Source organism: Hemitrygon akajei, chromosome 4 (genome assembly GCF_048418815.1).
Source record: "Hemitrygon akajei chromosome 4, sHemAka1.3, whole genome shotgun sequence".
Lineage (NCBI taxonomy): Eukaryota > Metazoa > Chordata > Chondrichthyes > Myliobatiformes > Dasyatidae > Hemitrygon > Hemitrygon akajei.
This window is the reverse complement of record NC_133127.1, coordinates 26,715,348-26,741,465: the sequence shown is the minus strand read 5'-3', so window position 1 is coordinate 26,741,465 and position 26,118 is coordinate 26,715,348. Positions and strand designations below refer to the sequence as shown.

Here is a 26,118-nt window from a genome sequence, read left to right as displayed (position 1 = left end):
TATGTTACCATATATTGCCCTGAGATTCCTTTTCTTGCAGGCATTCAGAGTAGAACAAAGAAATACAACAAAAACAAAACAACCAATGTGCAAATACCACAAAATAAAATAATTATAATAATAATCGAATATTATTCACTTTTTGGCAGCAGCTTTACTCAATCTGATTACTTACTCAGGCTAAATCAAGTGGCGAACATCATTCAGCAAAATCTTGCTTTAAAATACGAACTCATAATAGACACCATACCTTACTATACTTACTTACCATACTTATAAGCCTGATCCAGTTTTAGAATCAGAGTCACACAACTTATATTATGACTGATCAGTTACAGATAGGACAATCTATAATAACCATCTGGATATCATATCACAGGAACAACAAGCAAGAACAACCTACTTAATAGATATAGCCATTCCGAATAACACTTAACATACCGAGATCAATGTGAAAAACACCACAAATATACTGAATTAAAAGGGGAAACTGAAAGACTATGGAACATGAATAGGGTATACTTTGTTCCAACAGTAATACAAGACCATAAGATCCAGGAGCAGAATTAGGCTATTTGGTCATCAAGTCTGCTCTGCCATTTCATCATGGCTGATCCAATCTCCTAACTTTGCCCCACTACTCTTCGTGCCCTGACCAATCAAGAATCTATCAATCTCTGCCTGAAATATACATAAAGACCCGGCCTCTACAGCTGCCTCTGGCAAAGAATTCCACAGATTCACCACTTTCTGCCAAAGAAATTCCTCCTCATCTCTGTCTGTAAGGATGCCCCTCTATTCTGAATGTGTCCTCTGGTCTTAGACTCGCCCACCATAAGAAACGTCCTCTCCACATCCACTCTATCAAGGCCTTTCACCATTCCATAGGTTTCAATGAGGTGAACACTCATTCTCCATAATTTCAGTGAATACAGGCCCAGAGCTATCAAACGCTCTTGATACGACAACCCATTCAATCCTGGAATCGTTTTCGCGAAACTCCTTTGAACCCTCTCTAGTTTTAGCACATGCTTTCTTAGATAAGGGGCCCAAACCTGCTTACAATACTCCAAGTGAGGCATCACCAATGCTTTATAAAGTCTCAACATACTTACTGTTATCACCCCAAAGCAACAGCATTATACAATTCCACCTATGCGACAACATTTATGGAAATCTTCAGAAAGCCACAATACAAAGCACCATGAGAAGAGTCTGAAAGTTCCTAGCAACTGAGAAATGATTGTGCTTGGTTATGTTCACACCTCAGGTTTTACCAGCTTGAGCTGAGAAAAAATTAAAATACAATAAAAATAATAATAAGTAAATAAATAATATTGGCAGTTTTTTCTGAGAATACTAAGAAATAATACTGGATTTGGAATTATCTGCATTATATCTGTCTGAATTAAACCCTCCATTGCCGTGATGACTCTACTAGTTGAATGCTCTACTACTACTAGGGTAAACCCTTTAGCCCTCACTTCAGGTTCCCAGAGCGAGAGACCAGCAATCCCTCCCAATCCCACATGACTGGGCTCAATAGGAGGGAGTACACCGTCTCGACTGCCTGAAGTGAACAAAGCCTTGGCTCAGTAACTTCTCTGAAACTTTCTCTTGGCTCCTACAACATGGTGATGGACTTCAGCCTATCTCAGACACCAAAGGGACCAAAAATAAACAACTTAGCCGAATCTTGAGGAAGTCTTGCAACGAGAAACGTATCCAACAAGGTCACTTGATATCGGTGCTCATGCGCTTTCTGCCAGCCATGGTCTGGCAATGGCACCCTCGTCTTGGAATCGAGAGATTCATTGAAATGTCCCGTCCGAAGTGCCTAAGTCAGCAGCAACATTGATTTTTCAGTTAAATACTTTCTTCCTGGCTGGAATCCAACACTACTGCTGTGACCTTATGAAGTAAATTTGACCCCTGTGTTTCTGTGTCACATCCCCTTTCTCCCTCACTACACCAAAGCTGGATCAGACCCGGGCAGAATTAGTGGAATAAAGAGTGGCTTCCTACATCCCCAGGAATCAGGCATAAAATCGTCTGATATCTTTTACCAATGAATCCGATTTCTCCTTTCATTTGGCAAATAAAACCTCATACGACATAAAAGTTGCCCGATGGTGAAAGAGGAAATCCATTTCGATCTGGCAAGAGACTACAGCCCCTACACTGTGGTTCTCCTAAGGAATATCACTTTTTTTCACTGTCAAATCTTGCTTTCACACAAATCTTGCTTTCTTGTTTTGTATGATGAATATGTCACAGCATTTCATGAGGGAACAATATTCAGCATTTATGCATTGAGAAATTGCTGGTACCTGAATGGCTTTAAGCACAGTGTTCAAGAAGGAAAGAGAAGTTCAGTTTTATAAAACTTTGGTGAGGCTGCACTTGGAGGATTGTGTACAATTCTGGTTGTTCTACCACACTGGTGACCCTATGGAAAATCCTGACAATTCTGGACAATGTTTCTCCCCCTCTGCATGCCACCTTGGCTGAAAAGAGGAGCACTTTTAGTAATGGACTGAGATAACTGCACAGTATGAGGTCATTCTTACTCTTGGCCATTAGGCTCTACAATTAATCAACATATAGCCAGGAAGTGATAACCTCCTCCTATTAGACTGTTTGTGGTAACTTATTTTTTTATTCCTCTACTTCTGATTATATCTCTACACTTGTAATGCTACTGTGACACTGTCGTTCCCTTTGGGATCAATAAAGTATCTATCTATAGTAAGGCTGTAATTGATTTTACCAGAATGTTGCCTGGATTAGAGGATATTAGGTTGGAGAAACTTCTATTGTTTTCTCTGGAGACTGAGGGGAGGCCTGATAAAGGTTTATATGAGCAACAAACACAAAATGCTGGAGGAACTCAGCAGGTCAGGCAGCATCTATGGAGAAGAATACACACTCAGAATGTTTAGCTGAGACTTTTGACCAGGATTGGTTTATATGATTGTGAGAGGCACAGACAGGCGAGACTGTCAGAATCTTTCTCCCACATCAAGTCAAATACTTGAGGATGTGCAGTTTAGGCAGGAGGGGTAAGTCATTAAAGGTGATGTGTGGGGCAATTTCTTTTCTTCCACCATGGAGAAGGGTAGGTGCCTGGAACGGGCTGCCGGGGGAGGGGGGGGGGGGTGGTGGTGGAAAGGGAGACGGTGGAAGCAGATGTTAGATAGACACATGAAAATGCAGGGAATGGAGAGACACGGATCGTGCACAGGCAGAGCAAACTGAGTTTAACTTGAGATTGTGCAGACATTGTGAGCTGTGCTGTACTGTTCCATTAGTATTAGATAAAAAAGAAGATTCTAGCTTAGGGACAAGGGCAAGAATGGGGTGAAGGAAAACTGCATGGACAAGTGGTTGGAATTGGAGGAATGCTATTTTCTGAGGATTGTAACACCGGGGTAGCTTCCCAGATTTCTCCAACTATCCTCTGTGAAGAGGATCTTCCTAAATCTCCCCTAGATTAGTCAGTGACTGAATATGCATGCTTCCTCCACCATCAATGTCCTTCTTCCCACTCTCTGCCCTGTCGGAGCATGCAGTTTCATCTCTGAGCCGCTGTGTTTCTTGTGTCGGACTCCACCAGTGAGTGCTGGCACACAATGGCATCTCAGCAGAGTGAACCTTCCTTCCTTTACACAGCAACTACAGGTTCAAGAAATCATCCTGATGCACCATCAATAACTCTCTCTGAGACGTAAAGGCGAGGTATCAGCTTTTATTGACTGGAAGAAGGAACAAGCAGTGGTTGACCACCATACTACATCCTGGAGACTGAGAGGCCGGGCTCAGACCTCAATCGCCTTTATACAGGGGTCTGTGGGAGGAGCCACAGGAGCAGTCAGCAGGGGGCGTGTCCAGACAGGTATATGTAGTTCACCACACATCCCGTGATAGATTTACACAGCATTTGTCCACTTACAATTTCACCTTTCTGTATCATGGCCCACCATTGAAAACGTGGGTGATAACATCAAAATCTGCTCACAGGAAACTCCTCACACTTTTTCTTGGCAGGTGAGGTTTACAGTGTCACCTTTCCGACACTGTACAATTCCTTTAGTGGCAAAATCTTCGGAAGACACTAAAAATAGGAGATGAGTCAACTTCAGGAAGTGTTGTCAAGTAAACATGTTGAGGGTTCTGTTTACTGCACATCTTCCCTTATGAGCAGAGAAAATACACCAAAACATAGGCAGGGTGGTGGTTTCTGAAGCTCGCAAGATTAGTATGTGAAATCATAGCTTTCCTTTCTCTAACTGGAAAAACCTCACCAGTATTGCTCTATTCAGATTTATTACATGCTGTAAGAACACCTCGTTATTGCAAATATCTGATCAGCCAATCATGTGGCAGGAGCTCAATGCATGAGAGCATGCAGACGTGGTCAAGAGGTTCAGTTGTTGCTCAGACCAAACATCGGAATGGGGGAGAAATGTGATCTGAGCAATTGTTACAGTGGAATGATTGTTGCTGCTGGATGGGGGGGCTTGGGTATCTCAGAAGGTGCTGATCTCCTGAGATTTTCACATGCAACAGTCTCTGGAGTTTACAGCGGCTGGTGCAGAAAATAAAAAACATCCAATGAGCAGCAGTTCTGTTGGCAAAGATGCTTTATTAATGGAAGGCCAGAGGTGAATGGCTTGACTTGTTCAAGCTGACAGGAAGGCAACAGTAAGTCGATTCAAGTCAACTTTTATTGTCATTTCGACCATAACTGCTGGTACAATGCATAGTAAAAATGAGACAACGTTTTTCAGGACCATGGTGTTACATGATACAGTACAAAAACTAGACTGAACTAAGCAATAAAAAAAAACACAGAGAAAGCTACACTAGACTACAGACCTACACTGCATAAAGTGCACAAAAACAGTGCAGGCATTACAATAAATAATAAACAGGACAGTAGGGCAAGGTGTCAGTCCAGGCTTTGAGTATTGAGGAGTCTGGTAGCTTGGGGGAAGAAACTGTTACGTAGTCTGTTCATGACAGCCTGAATGCTTTGGATCCTTTTCCCAGACGGCAGGAGGGAGAAGAGATTGTATGAGGGGTGCATGGGGTCCTTCATAATGCTGTTTCCTTTGCAGATGCAGCATGTAGTGTAAATGTCCATGATGGATATTTATAACTCAAATATATAATATTTGATGATATAACTCAAATAACCATGCGTTACAACAGAGGTGTGCAGAAAATCATCTTTGAACACACAACATGTCAAACCTTGAAGTGGGCATGCTACAGTAGCAGAAGAACTTGAATATACACTCAGTGGCCACCTTGCTAGGCACAAGAGGTACCTGATAAAGTGACCACTCAGTGTATTTTCAAACCAACACAGAAATCTCCTTTAAAAAGATATGTTAAAGTCTGAGTTCAAAGTTCAAAGTTCAAAGTAAATTTATTATCCAAGTACATATATGTCACCACACACAGCCCTGAGATTCGCTTTCCGCAGCAGTGTATCCATATTGCTCAATACAGAACCATCTCCATTCTGGATCACATTCCACCTAAACTCTTTGATGAACTCTTTGGTGTTTGCACAATTTCTCCAGTTCCATAAATATCCATTTCATTTCCCTCACCATCCCCATGGGAGAATGGCTTGAAACGTTAGGGCCTGAGCTATTCGGGCTAAATTGGCGCACGTAATCCAAAGTAACACAAAAGCTGCTGCAGGAACTCAGCAAATCAGGCAGCATCTAGATAAGTTATTTAAAGACACAGCGCCGAAACCGCTTCTTTTGGCCCAATGAGCCCACACCACTCAATTACACCCACGTGACCAATTAACTTACTAATCTGTATGTCTTTTGAACGTGGGAGGAAACCCTCTTGGTCATGGGGAAAACGTACAAACTCCTTACAGATCGTGGGAGAATTGAACCCAGGTGACTGGCGCTGTATTAGCATTATACCAACCGCTATGTTACAGTGCCGCCCAACTCTGATGGACATGAACAGATCACATTTCTGGTCAAGACTTTTCACCTGGACTGATCTTTTAACATTACCAGTTCAGATGAAGGGTCATGTGGTCTGTCCATTTCCCTCCATAGATGCTGCCTGACCTGTTGAGTTCCTCCAGTACCTTGTGTGCTCTTGCTGATCCCATCATCTGCAATCTCTTGTGTCAGCACTCAACCTAAAATTAGCTTGGTGAGAGGAGTCAGAGGTTGATGGTAGGGGGCTGCTTTAATGCCTGTGACTAGTGAGGTCCCACATGCATCAATACAGGAGCCTTTTTCTTGCCATATACATGAAAGTCTTCAATATGCATGAAAGACATTTAGATATGTGAGACAAGACAAGTAAGTTCAATATAGTAAGAAGTTAATAGCATGGAAGGTAATCTTACGCAGCAGAGACATAGTCATATGTGAAATGAGCTGAAAAATGGCAGGTATAGTTTAATCCCACATATGTGAGGAGGGATGTCTAGAACTTCTATAGATGTGTGGTGGAGAGTATATTGACTAGCTGCATCACAGTGTGGTATGGAAACACCAATGCCCTTGAACAGAAAATCCAACGAAAAGTAGTGGATATGGCTCAGTTCATCATAGGTAAAGCCCTCCCTAGCATTGAGCACATCTACATGAAGAGTTGTCGCAGAAAAACAGCATCCATCATCAAGGACCCACACTATCCAGGACATGCTCTCGTCTCATGGCTGCTATCAGAACGGTGGTACAGGAGCCTCAGGACTCACACCACCAGGTTCAGGAACTGTTATTACCCCTCATCTATCAGGCTTTTGTACCCAAGGGGATAATAGAATAGAATAGGCATCCGTTAGTTTTGTGAGACCATGGATTTGTGCCTTGGAAGGTTTCCAGGGCGCAGGCCTGGGCAGGGTTGTATGGGAGACTGGCAGTTGCCCAAGCTGCAGGCCTTCCCCTCTCCACGCCACCGATGTTGTCCAAGGGAAGGGCACTAGGACCCAAGCAGCTTGGCACCGGTGTCGTCGCAGAGCAATGTGCTGTTAAGTGCCTTGCTCAAGGACACAAACACGCTGCCTCAGCTGAGGCTCGAACCAGTGACCTTCAGGTTACTAGTCTGATGCCTTGCCCACTAGGCATGTGCCAAGGGGGATAACTTCACTTGAAATATTCCTACAACCTATGGACTCACTTTCAAGGATGCTTCATCTCATGTTCTTCAAATTTATTACTAATTAATTTATTATTACTTATTTATTTTTGTAGTTGCACAGTTTGTTTTCTTTTGTACACTGGATGGACGTCCAATTTGGTGTGGGCTTTCATTGATTTTATTACGGCTATTATTCTGTCACAGATTTATAGAATAGGCCTGCAATAATATGAATCCCAAGGTTGTATATGGTGCCATTTGTGTACTTCGATAATATGCTTACTTTGAACTCACTGTCAGAGGTGGCGGTGGGATCAGATTCAATTACATCTTCTAAGAGGCATTTAGATAGACATTTAAACAGGCAAGTCATAGGAGACGGTCCTTGTGTGGGCAAATGGGTTTAGTGTAGCTGGTCAAAAAAGGGCAGCACGGACTCAATGGGTTCAGGGTCTGTTTTTGTGTTGCACAGTTCCATGACTCACTAGGGCAGGATTACATGAGAATTTCCAGAGGCCCACCAACCCTCTCAAGAAGTCCTGGCAGTTGACTCTCTGGGGGGCAGGACCCAAATCTGATGACTGTAGCAATAGCTGCTGGGTGGCGTGATCACTGGACGATGATCAGCAACTGCTCTTCCCACGCCATTTGCATTGACCGCCTGCTACTTGGCACGTGGCACATCTAGCCAGGATGACAATGGAGAACTTACCTAGCTTCCTATTAGTTACTTGGGCACAATAAGAGGTCAGCATGAATGCCCTTTAGGACTTCCACCACCGCCTACCTTTCATACATTTTCATCATGTTACTCAGGGGCAGGTAAGTAGACTACATGGTAAACGCGTCTTGCATTGAAGCGATGTTATCTGGTAGTCAATTGCTCCTTGAGGTTTCTATCCAAATTTCCCCACATAATCTCTTTCTGTTGCCGGTTTGATTTAACTTGACACCATGAAATGGAGATCTGTTTGTTATTTGTGCCAACCAGGCATTACTGAATCTGCTGAATAATGGGGATGGGTGATCGAAAGCATCCATTTTCCTGAACAAAGTTTTGTTCTGGAAGTTTCAATTTAAATATAATGTGGATTCCCTGCAGACATTCACAGCATAACTGAGATCGCCACTTGTTCACACGTTGTGCATTGCCAACATAGCCAGCAAATATAGTAAGTGAAAGCAAAAGCACTGCAGATTCTGGAGATCTGAGAGAAAACAACAAGAAGTCAGGGGGGAGGCTGTCAGTCTTAAATGTTAACTCTTTCTCTTTCTACAGCTGTTGCCAGACTTGTGCGAGTCTGGTTGGACTGAATCAACCTGATTCTATTCTGAATGACACTTATTTTTTTTTACAGAAAACAGCAGCTTCAGTAAATATTTTGGTAAAATTGCTCTAAATGTTGGTAAGGAAGGAAACAAGAATGCCATAAACTCACCTTCAGACCAAGAAACCTTCCCTAAAAAGAACCATGGATCACTTGTCAATGCTATGGTACCAACAGATTGCCAGAAACATCAAATCAACACTCACTCTCAATGCTGACAATTTGCACATCACCAGTTTCCATCTCATCTAACTGTAGGACTCCTCTTAACAAACTGAACCCAAGTTACTGTACATGATTTGTTCTAAAGATATGTGTGATGGTGACAAGGTTAGGTTATTTCCCATATTGAGAAGATGGTGTGGGCATTCATGATAACAATTGACTTTTACACCCTGAGGGACTTCAAAGTCATGCTGAAATGTACCAAGAGTCAACAAAGTGGGAGCAGTGTCACCAAGTAGGGCAGCATTGGAAGCAACAATACAAGTCAGAAGTTGCTTAGAGGTCAAGGGCAAGCTTCCAATGTCACGGTTAGAGAAGCTATTGGTGTGAAATGTAAAATACAGAAGATGTTAAAAATCTGAAATCAAAAGAGAAAGAGGTAGAAATTCACAGGAGGCCATTAGCATCTGAGCAGAGAGAAGTAAAGTTAATGTTTGAAGTGTTCTACTTTATAGAAAAAGGGTATGTCTCTTGAGAATTAAGAAGAGGAATTTTTTCAGCTAGAGGCTGATAAAGCTGTGGGAATTCATTGCCACAGATGGCAGTGGAGGCCAAGTCATTCGGTGTAAGCAGGGCAGAGACTGTGAAGTTTTTGATTGGTAAAGGGGTTGAGGATTATGGGGAGACTGTGCGAGGATGGGATTGAGAGAAACGTCAGTCATGACTGAACAATGGAGCAGACTTGATGGGCTGAATAATCTAATTTTGCTCCCATATCTTAAGGTATTGTAGTCCTAAATTTATGCATCATTACTTTGTATTTCAGTTAGCTTAATAAGTATACTCACAGAAGCGAGTTTAATAATACTGGAACTAGAAGTGGGGGCAAACTGTGGAATAAAGTTGATCATTCCCCAGGTCAGGCAGCAAGAGTGCCAACGTTGCCAGATAATAACATTTCATGAGAAATCATTTGTTGGAGACAAGGTCTGCAGTCTTGTAATTACTTCATATAGAGAGGAGGTGTTTCTGGCAAGAGAATTATTGTTGAATGTTGCTGTAGGACATCCTTGCATAAATGCATATAGTACTCATGGTAGAAATGCTTTACAGGTAGCAGCCGGGGCTCAGCCAAAATCAGACACATATTTCCAGCACTACTTTTTGTTTTAATTTCAAATTTACAACATCAGCAGTATTTTGCTTTTGGAAAATTATAATGTCCACTCAGTAAGTGATGAGCCTCTGTTTTGACTGACGATGCTGCCCGCTCCAAGGCGATCAAAGAGGGAGGACTACTAGCCATGGTGAGAGAGGAGGGAGAGAGAGGGAGAGGGAGAGAGAGAGAGAGAGGGAGAGAGAGAGGGAGAGAGAGAGGGAGAGAGAGAGAGAGAGAGAGAGAGAGAGAGAGAGAGAGAGAGAGAGAGAGAGAGAGAGAGGGAGGAGAGAGAGGGAGAGAGAGAGAGAGAGAGAGAGAGAGAAGAGAGAGAGAGAGAGAGAGAGAGAGAGAGAGAGAGAGAGTGTGTGTGTGTGCTGGGATAACTGCAAAGAATCGAAGATAACAGCAGAAATTCTGGAAGTCGTCAGCAAGGATGAGAAATGACGACCGTCAGGTATGGAGTCACCAATTCAAAGGATCAGGGAAAAAACTGCAGAGGATTATGAATACAGCCAGCTCCACTGTGGGCTCTGGCATCTCCATCACCAAGGACTTCTTCAAAAGATGATGTCTCAGGAAGACAGCATATATCATGAAGGACCCACCCCCACCATCAGGACATGCCTCTTCTCATTCTTACCATCAGGGAGCAGGGGGTAGGTGCAGGATCCTGAACACACACATTCACCTCCTCTGCCATCAGATTTCCGAATGGAACATGACCCATGAACTCTACTTCACTATTTTGCTCCCTTTATGCACTTTTTGCACTATGGTAATTGACTTCAGGAAAGCAAGAGGACCTAATGAGCTCCACTACTGATAAATGGTGAAGTGGTGGGAAGGGTCTCCAGCTCCAAGTTTTTGGGGATGAACATCACCAAGGAGCTCTCTTGGTCCATCAACACAACCTCAGTGGTAGGGAAAGCGTTATAGTGACTATACTACTTAAGGAGAGCTAACCTGCCTCAAAAATTGCTGGCCAACTTTTACCAATGTGCAATAGAGAGCACACTGACATAGGCAATGACAGTGTGCCACACTAGCTGCAGCAAGACAGATTTCAAAGCACTCCAACGGGTGATTAGTACAGCTCAGCGCATCTTTGGGACTCAACTGTCAGACCTGGAGACAATCTACAACTCCCGATGCCTACTGCACACTCGTAACGTCATTAAAGATCCCTCACTTCCTGGACACTGCCTGTTCAATCTCCTGCCATCTGGTAGGAGAGACAGAAACGTCGTAGCCAAGACAGATTGAAAAACAACTTTTTCCCGAGGGTTGTTGTGCAGTTGAATAATGGGACATTCTGGCTTGCCAATGGCCTTTGTGTGTTCTGCACTATCGAAGTCGCTTGCTGCATGTGAATGTGGGAACTATTTTTAAATTAAGTCCCACCGCATGCATTGTAAATATCTGTTTTGCACAGACTGGAGTGGCACCATTATCTTCTTGTCTTGAGCGATGTCAATAAAGTTCTATTCTATTTATTTATTTTTTATTTGTCGTTTATAGTAATATTTTTATGTATTGCTCTGTACTGGTGCCACAAAACAATAAATTTCATGGCTTACTGTATGTCAGTGATAATAAAACTAACTCTGATTCAGCTGCAAACAAGTAAACTGTATTTACTGACAGAGACTACAGAAGGGAATGGCTCATGAACCTCACTCTTTTGGAATCTGTGCCAGTGTTTGGAAAGGTAAATAATCCTCGAGAACAGCCACAGTTATGCACATTCCTGGCACTTTTAGCAGTGGATCCTTTAGGTGATACTAATAAACTCTTGCTTTCCCACCATGGGAGATTAACAATGATCATTCTGCCACAGTGTACAAAATGGTCCACAGTTCCAATTTATCCTTCAGCATCACATCCACTGCTCTGTGTGCCTTTGAACAGGGTTCAAATTCAAAAACAAGGCGTACATCTCCTCAGAGACCTACAGTGTGTTGATAAAGGGTGAACTTGGACGATCACACAAAGAGCTGGAGGAACCCAGCAGACCAGGGAGCATCAATGGACGGGAATATCAATGAAGGGGAATAAATAGACCTTCCTGATGAAATGGACTGCACACAATATTCTATATAACCTTACCAATGGAATTGGAATTGAAATTGTTTTATTATTGTCACATGTACTAAGATACAGTGAAAAGCACGTCTTGCACACAGCCCATACAGATCAAATGATTATATGGGGCACTGAAAAGTGTCAAGTACAGTAATTATAATAGCAGAGAGAAGATATGCATCAATCTAGTCTTATTACCATCTTGCAACTATCTGCTCTTTTTTGTTCCCATTTATTGCTCGGTATGCATTTCCAGTCTGTTATTTGTGGCTTAGAAATGAAAACCAGGCACAAATCCTAACCTTACCATAAAACCCACTGATAACGGGGGCACTCTAGTAGTCTGGTGTACTGACCTCTATCTTGCCAAGGCTCAGCAACAACTCGCTGATACCTCCTCTTATTTACCCCTTTGTCATGACCCCACTAAGGAGCACCAGGCCATTGTCTCCCACACCATCACCAACCTTATCAGCTCTGGAGATCTCCCATCCACCGTCACTGACTTCATAGTTCCCACACCCCACACTTCCCGTTTCTACCTCCTACCCAAGATCCACAAACCTGCCTGTCAAGGTAGACCCATTGTTTCAGCTTGCTCCTGCCCCACCGAACTCATCTCTGCATACCTCGACACCGTTTTAACCCCCCTTGTTCAATCTCTTCCCACCTATGTTCGTGACATTTCTCATGCTCTGGATTTTTTCAAAGATTTTAAGTTCCCTGGCCCCCATCGTCTTATTTTCACCATGGATGTCCAGTCCCTATATACTTCAATCCCCCACTAGGGAGGTCTCAAAGCTCTCTGTTTCTTTTTGGATTCCAGACCCAACCAGTTCCCCTCTACCACCACTCTCATCCGTCTAGCGGAATTAGTTCTTACTCTTAATAATTTCTCATTTGGCCCCTCCCACTTCCTTCAAACTAAAGGTGTAGCCATGGGCACCTGTATGGGTCCCAGTTATGCCTGCCTTTTTGTCGGCTTTGTGGAACAGTCCATGTTCCAAGTCTATATGGGTATCCATCCCCCACTTTTCCTTCGCTACATCGATGACTGCATTGGTGCTGCCTCCTGCACGCATGCTGAGCTCGTTGACTTCATTAACTTTGCCTCCAACTTCCACCCTGCCATCAAATTTATCTGGTCCATTTCTGACACCTTCCTCCCCTTTCTTGATCTCTCTGACTCTGTCTCTGGAGACAGCTTATCTACTGATGTCTACTATAAGCCCACAGACTCTCACAGCTACCTGGACTATTCCTCTTCCCACCCTGTTACTTGTAAAAATGCCATTCCCTTTTCTCAATTCCTCCGTCTCTGCCAAATATGCTCTCAGAATGAGGCTTTTCATTCCAGGATGAAGGAGATATCTTCCTTTTTAAAGAAAGGGGCTTCCCTTCCTCCACCATCAACTCTGCCCTCAAATGCATCTCTCCCATTTCACGCACATCTGCTCTCACCCCATCCTCTCGCCACCCCTCTTGGGATAGGGTTCCCCTTGTCCTCACCTACCACCCCACCAGCCTCCGGGTCCAACATATAATTCTCCGTAACTTCTGCCATCTCCAACGGGATCCCACTACCAAGCACATCTTTCTCTCCCCCCTACTTTCTGCTTTCTGCAGGGATCGCTCCCTACGCGACTCCCTTGTCCATTTGTCCCCCCCATCCCTTCCCACCGATCTCCCTCCTGACACTTATGCTTGTAAGTGGAACAAGTGCTACACCGGCCCTTATACTTCCTCCCTCACCACCATTCAGGGCCCTAGACAGTCCTTCCAGGTGAGGCAACACTTTACCTGTGAGACTGCTGGTGTGATATACTGTATTCGGTGCTCCCGATGTGGCCTTTTATATATTGGTGAGACCCGACGTAGACTGGGAGACCGTTTTGCTGAACACCTATGCTCTGTCCGCCAGAGAAAGCAGGATCTCCCAGTGGCCACACATTTTAATTCCAGATCCCATTCCCTTTCCGATATATCAATCCATGGCCTCCTCTACTGTCGAGATGAAGCCACACTCAGTTTGGAGGAACAACACCTTATATACCGGCTGGGTAGCCTCCAGCCTGATGGCATGAAGATTGATTTCTCTAATTTCTGTTAATGCCCCTCCTCCCCTTCTTACTCCATCCCTATTTTTTTCTCCCTCTCTTCCCCTCTCACAATAACTCCTTGCCTGTTCTCCATCTTCCTCTGGTGCTCCTTTCCCCCTTTCTTTCTTCCAAGGCCTTCTGTCCTATGATATTCTCCCTTCTCCAGCCTTGTATCCCTTTTTGCCAATCAACTTCCCAGATCTTAGCTTCCTCCCTCCTCCTCCTGTCTTCTCCTATCATTTTGGGTCTCCTCCTCCCCCACCCACTTTCAAAATCTCTTACTATCTCTTTTTTCCATTAGTCCTGATGAAGGGTCTTGACCTGAAACGTTGATTGTACTCTTCCTATAGACGCTGCCTGGCCTGCTGCGTTCCCCCAGCATTGTGTGCGTAACACCATTATTTTTGATGCACGAGCTATCTCCAACAAACATAAGAATGGACCAGAGTGGATTTGTACATCTATAATATGACACACCAATTTCTGAACTCACTGGCCTGACCAATGCCAAATGCCTTCTTCACTACCCTGTCTACCTGTGTCACCACTTTCAGGGAAGAATGAATCTGTACCCCTAGGAATCCTTGTTCACTCTCCAGACCCCTACCAGTGTAATACAGGAGAAGGGCGATGGGAAGAGGCTTGAGTAGACAAGAGCATCGTGAAGGTTCTTGGCCCAAATGTTGTCTGTTTACTCCCCTCACCAGATGCTGCCTGACCTGCTGGGTTCCTCAAGCATTTTGGGTGTCGCTCAAGATTTCCATCAGCTGCAGAATCCCTTGTGTTTAGAACTTGGAGCACGTAAGGTTCCAGCACATGTTGGGTGGAGAATGGTTTCCATTCTTCCTTTGACATCTTTTCCATGTTTTTCTTCAACCAGCCAAGAAGCTGAAACTTTGGAGCAGGAGAACCAGACTTGCTTCTCAACATCACTGCCAACCTTTCTCAAGAGATTAATTAATGTTGTCTTTGTAACACTGAGATTAATATCTCACTTCAATCCCTCATTTTGTTCCCTTACTTCTAACATTCTGGGGAAGCTTCTGAAATTAACATTAATCCTTTAACATCCAGCAGCTTGTAGAAGAACAAGAGAATTCGAATAGGGGCCACAAGCACCCTCAGAGGAGCTAATGGGTGGATTCATCTATATGATGAGTAAGGCTCATTTGACATGACTTAATGCTTATATCCTTTGGGGAAGACATGTTTCCGGATAAACAAAAGAGGAGATGTGTCAGTGAACTGTGAGCTTATGTACTGTAGAGGTCCTTATATAGCATGCTTTTGTGCGTATGCGCCGGCCACGCATGTAGCCTGTTACAGCCGCTCCGACTAGTTTTCTTACTTTTCTAATGTCTGTCTGTCTGTCTAAGGTTGCATGTTTCATAGGATATTGCAAGTGAGGTGATTACTTTAAAGCAATAGCTATCAATCATTCCCACTGGTAGCTCATTCCACACTCTCACCACCCTGAGTGAAGAAGTTCCTCTTAAAAATTTCACATTTCACCTTTAACTTATGATTTCTAGTTCGAGTTTCACCAAACCTCAGTTCAAAAGTTCAAAGTTCAAAGTTAATTTATTGTCAAAGTATAGTAAGTGCCATAGAAAACCCCGAGATTTGTTTTCTTGCAGGTGTACTCATTAAGTCCAGGAACCATAATAGAATCAATGGAAGGCAACCCAATAAGATAGACAAACAACCAATGTGCAAACACAACAAACTATGCAAATACAGAAAGAAAAAAATAAATAAACACTAAATATTGAGAATATGACAGGGTCCATGAGTTCTTGAAAATGAGTCATAGGTTGTGGGAACATCTCAAAGATGGGGCAAGTGAAGTTGAGTCAAGTTATCCCCTTTGATTCAAGAGCTTGATGTTCAAGAGGTGATAACTGTTCCTGAACATGGTGGTGTGAATCCTGAGACGCCTGTACCTTCTTCCTGATGGCAGCAGCAAGAAGAGAGCATAGCCTTGGTGGTGGGAGTCCCTGATGATGGATGCTGCTTTTCTGTGACAGTGCTCCTTCTAGATGTGTCACATGGTGGGGAGGGTTTTACCTGTGATGGACTGGGCTGTGTCCACTCCTTTTTGTAGGATTTTCCATTCAAGGAAATTTGTGTTTCCATACCAGGCTGTGATACAGCCAGGACGTTTTAAAATGGACCTCAGGGGAAATCTTTCACACAAAAAGTGACGGGTATGTGGAGTGAGAGTCTGTCTAGTGGAATCTACAAAGGCAGGGGCAATTACAATATTTAAAAGTGATGGGTATGTGGAATGAGATTCCATCTAGAGGAATCTATAAAGGCAATTACAATATTAAAAAAAATTGTTTAGAAAGGTAAATGGACAGAAAAGGTTTAAAGGATATGGGCCAAAAAACAGCAAATGGCACCAGCTGGTTAGCATGGGTGAGTCGGACTGAATGGCCTGTTTCTATGGTGTATAACTCTAAGAGACTCGTGTGCTTTTTTCAAACTTCTTCCTTTCATGTGTTTTAGTTACTCTTTCATCTGTGCTTCACGATGGTAACATTACACCAAGACAGAAACCCGAGAAAAGTCAAAACAATTCAGTATTGTTTGCTCGCACTAGTGTTCAGCCACGTAAACAGCAGGACCTTAGCTCAATGTTCCCTGTTCAAATATTTCCAATGGGCTGTAAATGAACATTTCACACATACATCATTCAACAAGAACAGAAGAGAGGCTGGTCAATGTGCAATGGCGATCAGCGGACTGTGACAGAAAATCTGCACGATATGATGGAACAGAGAAGTAGAATGCTAGGAAATTCCCAACCATTCCCAAAACAACTGGCCAGGAGAGGGAGTCAAAAACGAGAAGAGAGATTTAATAAGGTGTCAAAGGGTTTGTTAAAACTTCCATTGTCAAGAGAAGATGCACAAGTGTCCCCAGCACTGGGAAACAAGATGGAGCACTCAAAGGGAAATGTAGAACACAGAACAGAACAACACAGGACTAGCCCCTTTAGCCCCCAATCTCTCCTCGGTCTGCACACAATCCATATCGCTTCATTCCCTGTACATTCATGAGTCATTCTAAAAGCCTCTTAAGCATCGTCATTGTTTCTGCTTCCACCACTACTCCAGTCCAGGAACCTATCACTCCATTATATATAAAAATACACTGCACAATTCCTTTAAACCTTCCCCCTCTCACCTTAAATACATATCCTCTAGTACTTTACATGCCAACCCTTCGATAACAATTCTGTCTACATGAACTTTGTTCTCATAATTTCATCATTTCTGTCACGTCTCCCCTTGGCCTCTGATGCACTTGAGAGAGCAATACAAGTTTGTCTAACCTCTCCTTATAACTCGTACCATCTAATCCAGGTAGCAGCCTGGGAAATCTTTCCAAAGCCTCCACATCATTTCTGTAATGGAGCGACTAGAACTGCAAAGAGCGGCCTAACCAAAGTTTTATACTTCCTGATTCTTATACTTAATTCCTGGAACAATGAAGGCATGCATGCTATACTGATGAAGTCCTCATTAAAGTGTCTGGGCCTGACATATTGACTGCTTATTCCCCTCCATAGACTCTGCCTGACTTGTTGAGTTCCTCCACTATTTTGTGTGTGCTGTTAAAGATTTTCAACATCTGCAGAACCTCTTGCATTTGAATGGACTGTACTCTTCCTTTACCATTCTATCTACTTCTATGGAGAAACATCTAGAAGCAGTAAGGTTCAAAAACGTGTGATCTAAGTAAAAATGTCAGCTTTACAAAGCAAACGGGGCCTGTCAGGATTTAATAGCAGAACTAGGAATTGCTTGGGTTAATAGTAACTAGGGTTACTTAGCAAGGGCCAATAAAAAGAAGCAAGGTTAATGCAGAGTGGCCTTCGTTGGAGTGGACAGTGTTAGAGTGGTCAGGCTTTGGCTCAACAGGCTTAGGTGAGAACAAGCACAGGCTAGAACATAAAGTGTGAGAAGTTAGAGGCTTAGCAGGTGTAGGCAGTGAAATGTTCCTCCTATGAGATGTGGGATTTCAGGGTACCAAATGGTCTCGCTGACGACTACATTTGCAGGAAGTTCTCCCAACTTCAGCTCCTGACTGACAAGGTCAAGGAACTGGAGCTGGAACTGGACACTCTTAGGGTCATCTGGAAGGGTGAAAACTTCATAGCGAGTCTTTTCCTGAGGTTGTCACACCCAGAGTGCAAGCTTCAGAGAGTAGATGGGTGACCACTAGAAGTGAGGGGAGTAAGCAGTCAGTGCAGAGCTCCCCCTGTGGCCATTCCCCTCAGCAACAAGTATACCTCTTTGAAAAATGCTGGGGATGACTGGGGAGGGCTCAGCAGCAGCAGCCAGGCTGGTGGCACTGTGTCAGCTCTGAGGCTCAGCAGGGAAGGGTAAAGTCGAGCAGAGAGATAGTGATAGGAGGCTCAATAGATAGGGAGGGAGAGATGGACAGAAGATCCCATGGCTGCAAGAGAAGCCAAGATAACATGTTTCCTCCCAAGTACTAGGGTCCAGACCTCTGGATCATCAGGATATTTCTTGGGGAAGGTATGATCTGTACAAAAAAGAATGGCTTACATCAGAACCCGAGAGGGACCAATATCCTTGCGGGCAGGTTTGCTGGAGCTGTTGGGGAGTTGGCAAGGGATGAGAACAAGAGTGATAGGGCTGAGGATGGGGCAGTTGCTGTGTGTAGGGAGACTGTGAGGAAGGGCAGATGACAGGGCAAAATTACTGTCAGTGGGATGAGGTGAAGTGTAACATGGGGGCAAAATCAGAAAGAGTGATGAATACAGGACTTACGGTGTTATATTTGAATGTATACAGAATAAGGTAAATGATCTTGTAGTTCAGTCAGTGATTGGCAGGTATGATGTTGTGGGCATCAATGAGACGTGGCTGAGACATTGTTAACATCTTTTTGTTAACAAAAGGACAGGCAGGTAGGCAGAGGGGTGGATGTAGAATCGTTGTGGCTAGGGTTAAGAAACTGCAAGGGTAAAAAGACCCAGATGGAAGCTGTATTCAGGCCTCTGAATAGTAGCCAGGATGTGGGATATAAGTTACACTGGGAGATAGAAAAGGCGTGTAATAAGAGCATTGTTATGATAGTCATGGGAGATTTCAATTTGCAGGTAGATTGGGAAAATCAGATTAGTGCTGGATCCCAAAAGGGAATTTGTAGAATGATTAGGAGATGGCTTTTTAGAGGCATGAGAGAGGAGCTGGCACAAGATAATTGGAAGGAGACAATAGTTAGGGATGATAGGTGAACAGCAATGGCTGGAGTTTCTGGGGGCAATTTGGAAGGCAAAGGATAGATACATCCCAAAGATGAAGTATTCTAAGGGGAGTATGAAGCAACTGTGGCTGACAAAGGAAGTCAAAGACAGCAAAAGAGAGGGCAGATAATGTAACATAAATTAGTGAAAAGTTAGAGGATTGATAAGCTTTAAAAAAACCAACAGAAGGCAACTAAAAAAACCATAAGGAGAGCAAAGATGAAATATAATGGTAAGCTAGCCAATAATATTAAAGAGGATACCAAAAACTTTTTCAGATACATAAAGAGTACAAGAGAGGCGAGAGTAGATATTGGAAGGCAGGAAAGTGATGCTGGAGAGGTAGTTATGGGGGAGAAAGAAGTGGTGGAGGAGGTTCACAAGGATGATTCCAGGAATTAAAGGGTTATCATACAAGAAACGTTTGATGGCTCTGGGTCTGTACTCGTTGGAATTCAGAAGGATGAAGGGGGATCTCATTGAAACCTTTCAAATGTTGAAAGTCCTAGACAGAGTAGATGTGGAAAGGATGCTTCCCATGGCGGGAGAGTCTAGGACAAGAAGCCACAGCCTCAGGATAGAGGGGTCCCCTTTCAAAACAGAGATGCGGAGACATTTTTTTAGCCAAAGGGTGGTGAGTTTGTGAAATTGGTTCCCACATGCAGCTGTAGAGGCCAGGTCATTGGGTGTATTTAAGGCAGAGATTGATAGGTTCTTGATTGGATGTGGCATCAAAGGTTGTGGGGAGAAGTCCGGGAACTGGGTTTGAGGAGGAGACAGAAAAAAACGATCAGCATGATTGGCGGAGCAGACTTGATTTGTTGGAATTCTTTGAGGAAATAACAGGCAGGATAGACCAAGGAGAGTCAGTGGATTGGGACCGCTTCTCTTCACATTATATGGCAATGATTTGACTGTCAGAATCGATGGCTTAGTGACCAAGTTTGCAGATAATACAAAGATAGTTGGGGGGGGGGGCAGATAATGTTGAAGAAGCAGGGAGTCTTCAGATGAACTTGGACAGTTTGGGAGAATAGATAAAGAAGTGGCAGATGGAATATAGTGTAGGGAAGTGTATGATCATTCAATTGGTAGAAGGCATAAAGGCATACATTATTTTCTAAATGGGGAGAAAATTCAAAAAATCAGTGGTGCAAAGGGACTTGGGAGTCCTTGTGCAGAATTCCCTCAAGGTTAACTTGAAGATTGAGTCTGTGGTCAGGAAAACAATTGCAATGTTAGCATTCAATTTGAGAGGACTAGAATACAAGAGCAAGGATGTAATGCTGAGGCTTAATAAGGCATTGCTCAGACCACACTTGGAATATTGTGAGCAGTTTTGGGCCTGTTATCTAAGAAAAGATGTGCTGGCATTGTGGAGGGTCCAGAGGAGGTTCATGAGAATGGTTTCAGTCATTGTATGAGGAGCATTTGATGGCTCTGAGCCTTCAGTCACTGGAATTTAGAAGACTGGGGGGGAGTGTCATTGAAATCTATTGAATATTGAAAGACTAGATAGAGTGGATATGGAGAGGATGGTTCATTTAGTGAATGACTCTAGGACCAGAAGGCACAGCCTCAGAGCAGAGGGACGACTATTTAGAACAGAGATGAGAATGAGTTTCTTCAGCCAGAGAATTGTGAATCTGTCGAATTTGTTGCTATGGATGGTTGTGGTGGCCAAGTCATTGAGAATATTTAAAGCAGAGGTTGATAAGTTCTTTGTTAGTCAGGGTGCTAAAGGTTATGGCGCAAGACAGGAGAATGGGGTTGAGAGGGATAATAAGTCAGCCATGATGAAATTGCAGAGCAGACTCAATGGGCTGAGTGGCCTAATTCAGGGGCAAAAGTGACAAGAACATATGAGAATGGAGGCAGAATGGAGAGAAAAGCACAGAAAAATGTAATTAAATGAGTAGCCCAGAACATTTGGGAGAAATACATTCTATCAGCTTTAACTAATGAAAGATTCCATCTGAAGAAAAGGGGTAATGCAAATTACATGAGACGATGGCAAAATAATATAATGTTTAGGAGAAAAGGAGGAAATATAAAATAGAAATACAAGCCAAACTATAAGGCGGGAAAGGTCTGTTAGTACATAAACAATAAAAAGATCAAAGATCACCACGTTATGTACAAGATAACTGCACAACAGATAGTGCAGAAATAATGAATTACTTATCAGTGTTCATTAATGTTTTAAGACTAGAAAGTATTACATCACTGTGAACAGTGGACAGAATCCAAACTGGGCTTGCCACATTTTAATCTTCACTCCACAGAGGAATGATTAATTTAGAACCTGCAGTGATGTGTGCTTGTGCACAAGGTGTACAGGGAACATTTTTAAGGTCAGATTCTAAGTCACTGATTTGGGTGGGGTGGGGTGGGGCATGGTTGGCAATAGCCAACAAGAAGCACACTAACCACACTACTCAGTACCAGGCTGATGGAATCTCAGTAGGAACACTCGAGAACTCACTTGTACACAAGGACCAGCCTATCTTCAGTGCCATGTTCTTATTTGTAGAGTGTTTAAGCACCAAAAAAGGCATCACTGAGGTTCCACTGAAGTTCAGATGGGGAAAAATGTGGAACTTTCAGCAAACATTTTCATATCCAATAACTTTCCTTGTATTCTGCTGGACAGCTCTGTCCTTTTAATTTCGAGCCAAGCTATAACGTGACAGAGGAGGCACAGAAAATCTTTCCAAGCAAGACTCTTAACAAATTTCTACAGGCATATCATGGAGAGCATTCTGACTTGTGGCATCAATGTCTGGTGTGGAGGCAACAATGCGCAGGATCAGAAAAAGCTGTGGAAGGTTGTAAATTCAGCCAATTCCATCATAGGCACGAGCCTCCCCACCATCAAGGACATCTTCAAAAGGCGATGTCTCAGGAAGGCTGCATCCATCGTTCAATACCCTTGCCACCCTGGATACGCCCTTTTTGCATTAGTATGATTAGGGAGGAGGTACAGAATCCTGAAGACACACACCCAACATTTTAGGAACCGCTTCTTTCCCTCCGCCATCTTGAATGGTCAAGAACCCATGAATACTACCTCAATATTTTGTCACTATTCATTTATTGTTATTTTTTTTTGTAACTTCTGCAATTTTTAAAATGTATTACACTGCACTGCTTCCTTAAAAGAAGTTTCACAACACATATTATGACTTAAGTTTAAGTTTAGTTATCATTGAACTGTACATGAATACAGCCAACAAAACAGCATTCCTATGGGGTCAAGTGGAAAAACACAATACCAACAGTCATTCACAGCACAACGTGCATATAGCACATTTAATATGGCAAAGAAACATACAATCACACAAAAAAATACAACAACCCTTGTTTAAGTTATTCTTTGTTTAACAAAACATATATATTAAACAAAGGACGAGTGCCGACTGGATTAAAGATTTTGAAATGATACGGTGTTCACTAAAGTAAATTCACCGTACATGTTTATATTTATGTGCCTTAAATATAAATTTATCAACAATGTGAAATTTGGGAAAGTCCAGAACAGAGTTCATAGGGTTGCCCAGGTTTTCCTTAGGGGTCCAGCCTCAAATTTTCCAGGTTCCTGAGGTGAAATTAACAAAGGATGGTCCAAACTAAAACTTGACAGACGCTGTTCTGACCCTGATGCGGTCAGGTTTCACTCATACTTCTGGCTCTCGCAACTCTTTGTGAAAATGACCATGGGCTGTGAATTATCTGATAAATACTTCTGACAACTGTCTACTGTCCACGGCAGACTTGTTTCTCCTACAAATACAAACTTAAAATGCTGGAATAGGCCTGACTAGTCTAGTAGCCACATCCTGCCTGTACTATTCTCACCAGCAGAGAGGACAGTCACTCTTTTGAACATGAAGTAACTGATGTCAGCTGATCCAGTATCTCCTCGACCTGAAATGTCACAGAATTTAGAACAATACAGCACAGAAACAATCCCTTTGTTGGGTTTGATTGAGCTATACCAAATTCTGAGGGAATAGAGTAAATACACAAATGACTTTTCTACTCAGGTTGGGTGAGACTAGAACTGGGTAAGATGAAAGGAGAAATATTTAAGACAATCCTAAGGAGAGGCTTCTTCACTCAGAAGATGGCGAGAGTGGAATGAGCTGCCACTGGTAGTGGTGGATGCAGATTCAATTGAAACATTTATGAGAAGTTTGGATAGGTACATAGGTGAGAAGGGTATAGAGGGCAATAATCCAGGTGCATGTCAATGGGATTGGACATAAAAGTAGGTTTTCATGGACTAGATGGGCCAAAGGGCCTATTTCTGTGTTTTTGTGCTCTATGTCTATGACATTGACTGACAATGTTGTACTGAAATAATTAAGCGACGTGCAGAGGATGTTTCCGATTGAGGGTGAGGCTGGGACCGGAAGGCACAGCCTCAAAGTAGAGGGACATTAATCTAGAACAGAGATGAGGGGGAATTTCTTTAGCCAGAGGGTGGCAAATCTGTGGGAGTCACTGCCACTGATGGTTGTGGAGACCAAGTCATTGAGTCGATTTAAAGCAGAGGAGGATAGTAACGTTGTCAAAGTTACAGAGAGGAGGAACAGAGATAATAAATCAGCCATGATAGAATGGTGGAGCAGACTCTGTAGGCTGAATGGCCTAATTCTGCTCCTATATCATATGGCCTTATGTACCTGACTTTCCCATGAGAAGCTTTGGGAGCATTCAGATCTGTGTCACCCAGCATTTGAGCCAATTTTGCAGACACAGTGGCTGGTCGAGTTTCATTTCTGGTAGGTCAGTCTGAGGAAGTACCCGAAAGCAGGTGACCTAAAGATATCTTGCAACTGCTACAAGAGGTCTAAAGAATTTTATTGCATATTCATTTTCCTATCTAAGTATCTTTTAAATGCCTCTATCCTCTCTGCCTCCAGTAGTGCTTTCCAGGCACCCATCACCCTCTGTGTAAAAACCTTGCCCCAACATCTTCTTTGAACCCTCCCCTCTTCCCACCTTAAATGCACTTTGACCCCAGGACAAAGATACTGGCTGTCTACTCAACTCTGTCAACTCAGTTTCTCTTTTCACACATGCTGCCTGTTTCATTTCCTGATACAAAAGCAGGCAGGCCTGTATTTGAATTTTCCCCAGGGTCTGATGCTTGTTTGGTGACCAGGCCGGGGGTGGGGAGTGTGGTCATCAGAGGGGGAGACCTGTTCGCTCTTTGGCCAGTAGGGCTTAGGTGAGGGACACTGACTGAGAATTAACTAGGGAATGTCGGACTCCCCCTTACCTCATGCAAGTTGAGTTCTTTTACTTTCTCTTTCAGTATGACCTGCAAAACAAAGAATGCAGTCAGTCACTCTGAGAACATTTCCGACTTTACAAAGTATCAGCCAATAAAAATCGCAGTGATTCAGACATAAACAAACACTTGTTAACTATTTATTGCTGCTATCTTTGTGAGCTCAACCACTCTCATCTGATGTTTATTTTCCCCATATCTCACTTCCTGTTCCATTTGCCTTATCTCAGTAACTCCCACTGTCTCATTGCTGTTTCTCCCATGCCAGGCCATTTGCTTCAATCCCTTTGAACGAGAAGAGTTCCACTTTCCCATCAAAAACTGAGTAATGAGATTTCACCCTTATTTCCCTCCTGGATCTTGTGAATATTTCCTATTTAGTGCTTGTGAATGTATTTTTTCCTCAAAAGTAGCTGCGAGGCAGTGGGCCCACTGTGCTGCCCTTGAATTGTTAAAATTAAGGGTTAAGGGTCAAGTGTAGGAAAATTGGATTAATAAGGATGTATTCTTGCCCATTTTAAGTCCACTCCCTATTCCCGTTCCTACATGTTGGTCTGTGGCCTCTTCTACTGCCACAATGATGTCACTTTCAGGCTGGAGGAGCAACACCTCATTTTCCATCTGGGTAACTTCCAACCTGAAGAGACAAAAATCGATTATTTCTCTCCCTCTCCCTTTTCTCCTTTTCCATTCTACATTCTGGCTCCACGCTTACCCCTACCTCTTCTCCTCACCTGCCTATCACCTCCCTCTGGTACCCTTCCTCCTTCTCTTTCTTCCATGGTTCACTCTCCTCCTATCAGATTCCTTCTTCTTCAGCCCTTTAACTTTTCCACCTATCACCTCCCAGTTTCTCATGTCACTGCCCCTCCCCCACCCACCTCCTCCTTGCCTGACTTCACCTACCACCTGCCAGCTTGTACTCTCTCCTTTCCCCCACTTACTTGTCCTGCCTGCTTCCCCCTTTATTCCAGTCCTAAGGAACGGGTCTTGTCCCAAAACATCAACCGTTTATTCGTCTCCCTAGATGCTGCCTGACCTGCTAAGACAAGGCATTCAGCCCATTGATTCTGCTCTGCCATTCCATCATGGCTGACTTACTATATCTCTCAACCCCATTCTTCTGCCTTCTCCCCGTAACCTTTCACACCCTTACTAATCAAGAACTGATCAACCTCAACGTTAAATTAAACCTCCCAATGACCTTGGCCTCCACAGCTGGCTGTGGCAATGAATTCCATAGATTCACAACCCTCTGACTAAAGAAATTGCACCTCATCTCAAGAAACTCCCTTGTGTTCTGAGGTTCTGCCCTCTGGTCGCAGACTTGGTCACTATAGGAAACATCCTTTCCACATCCACTCTATCTAGGCCTTTCAATGTTTGCTCCTTCAGAATTTTGTGTTTTACTCTGGATTTCCAGCATCTACAGAATCTCCTGTGTTTATGTATTTTTGAGATTCAGGTTGGACATTGCAGGCTATAATGCTGCCTGATTTCTTTATCAAGGACACTCAAATGAACATCCATTCCCTCATATGTATGCATTCTTACTTTCTTGAATAATGTAG

At 43.2% G+C, this 26,118-nt stretch overlaps 1 protein-coding gene across 1 annotated transcript in view; it reads right to left on the bottom strand.

The window, feature by feature from the left end:
- The window catches only part of rnf24 (ring finger protein 24), a 178,339-nt gene that overhangs the window by 33,117 nt on the left and 119,104 nt on the right, over window positions 1–26,118 (bottom strand). Inside the window, exon 4 of the mRNA XM_073042162.1 lies at window positions 24,536–24,577. Coding sequence (XP_072898263.1) covers window positions 24,536–24,577 — 42 coding nt within the window. The remainder of the gene's footprint in view (window positions 1–24,535; window positions 24,578–26,118) is intronic.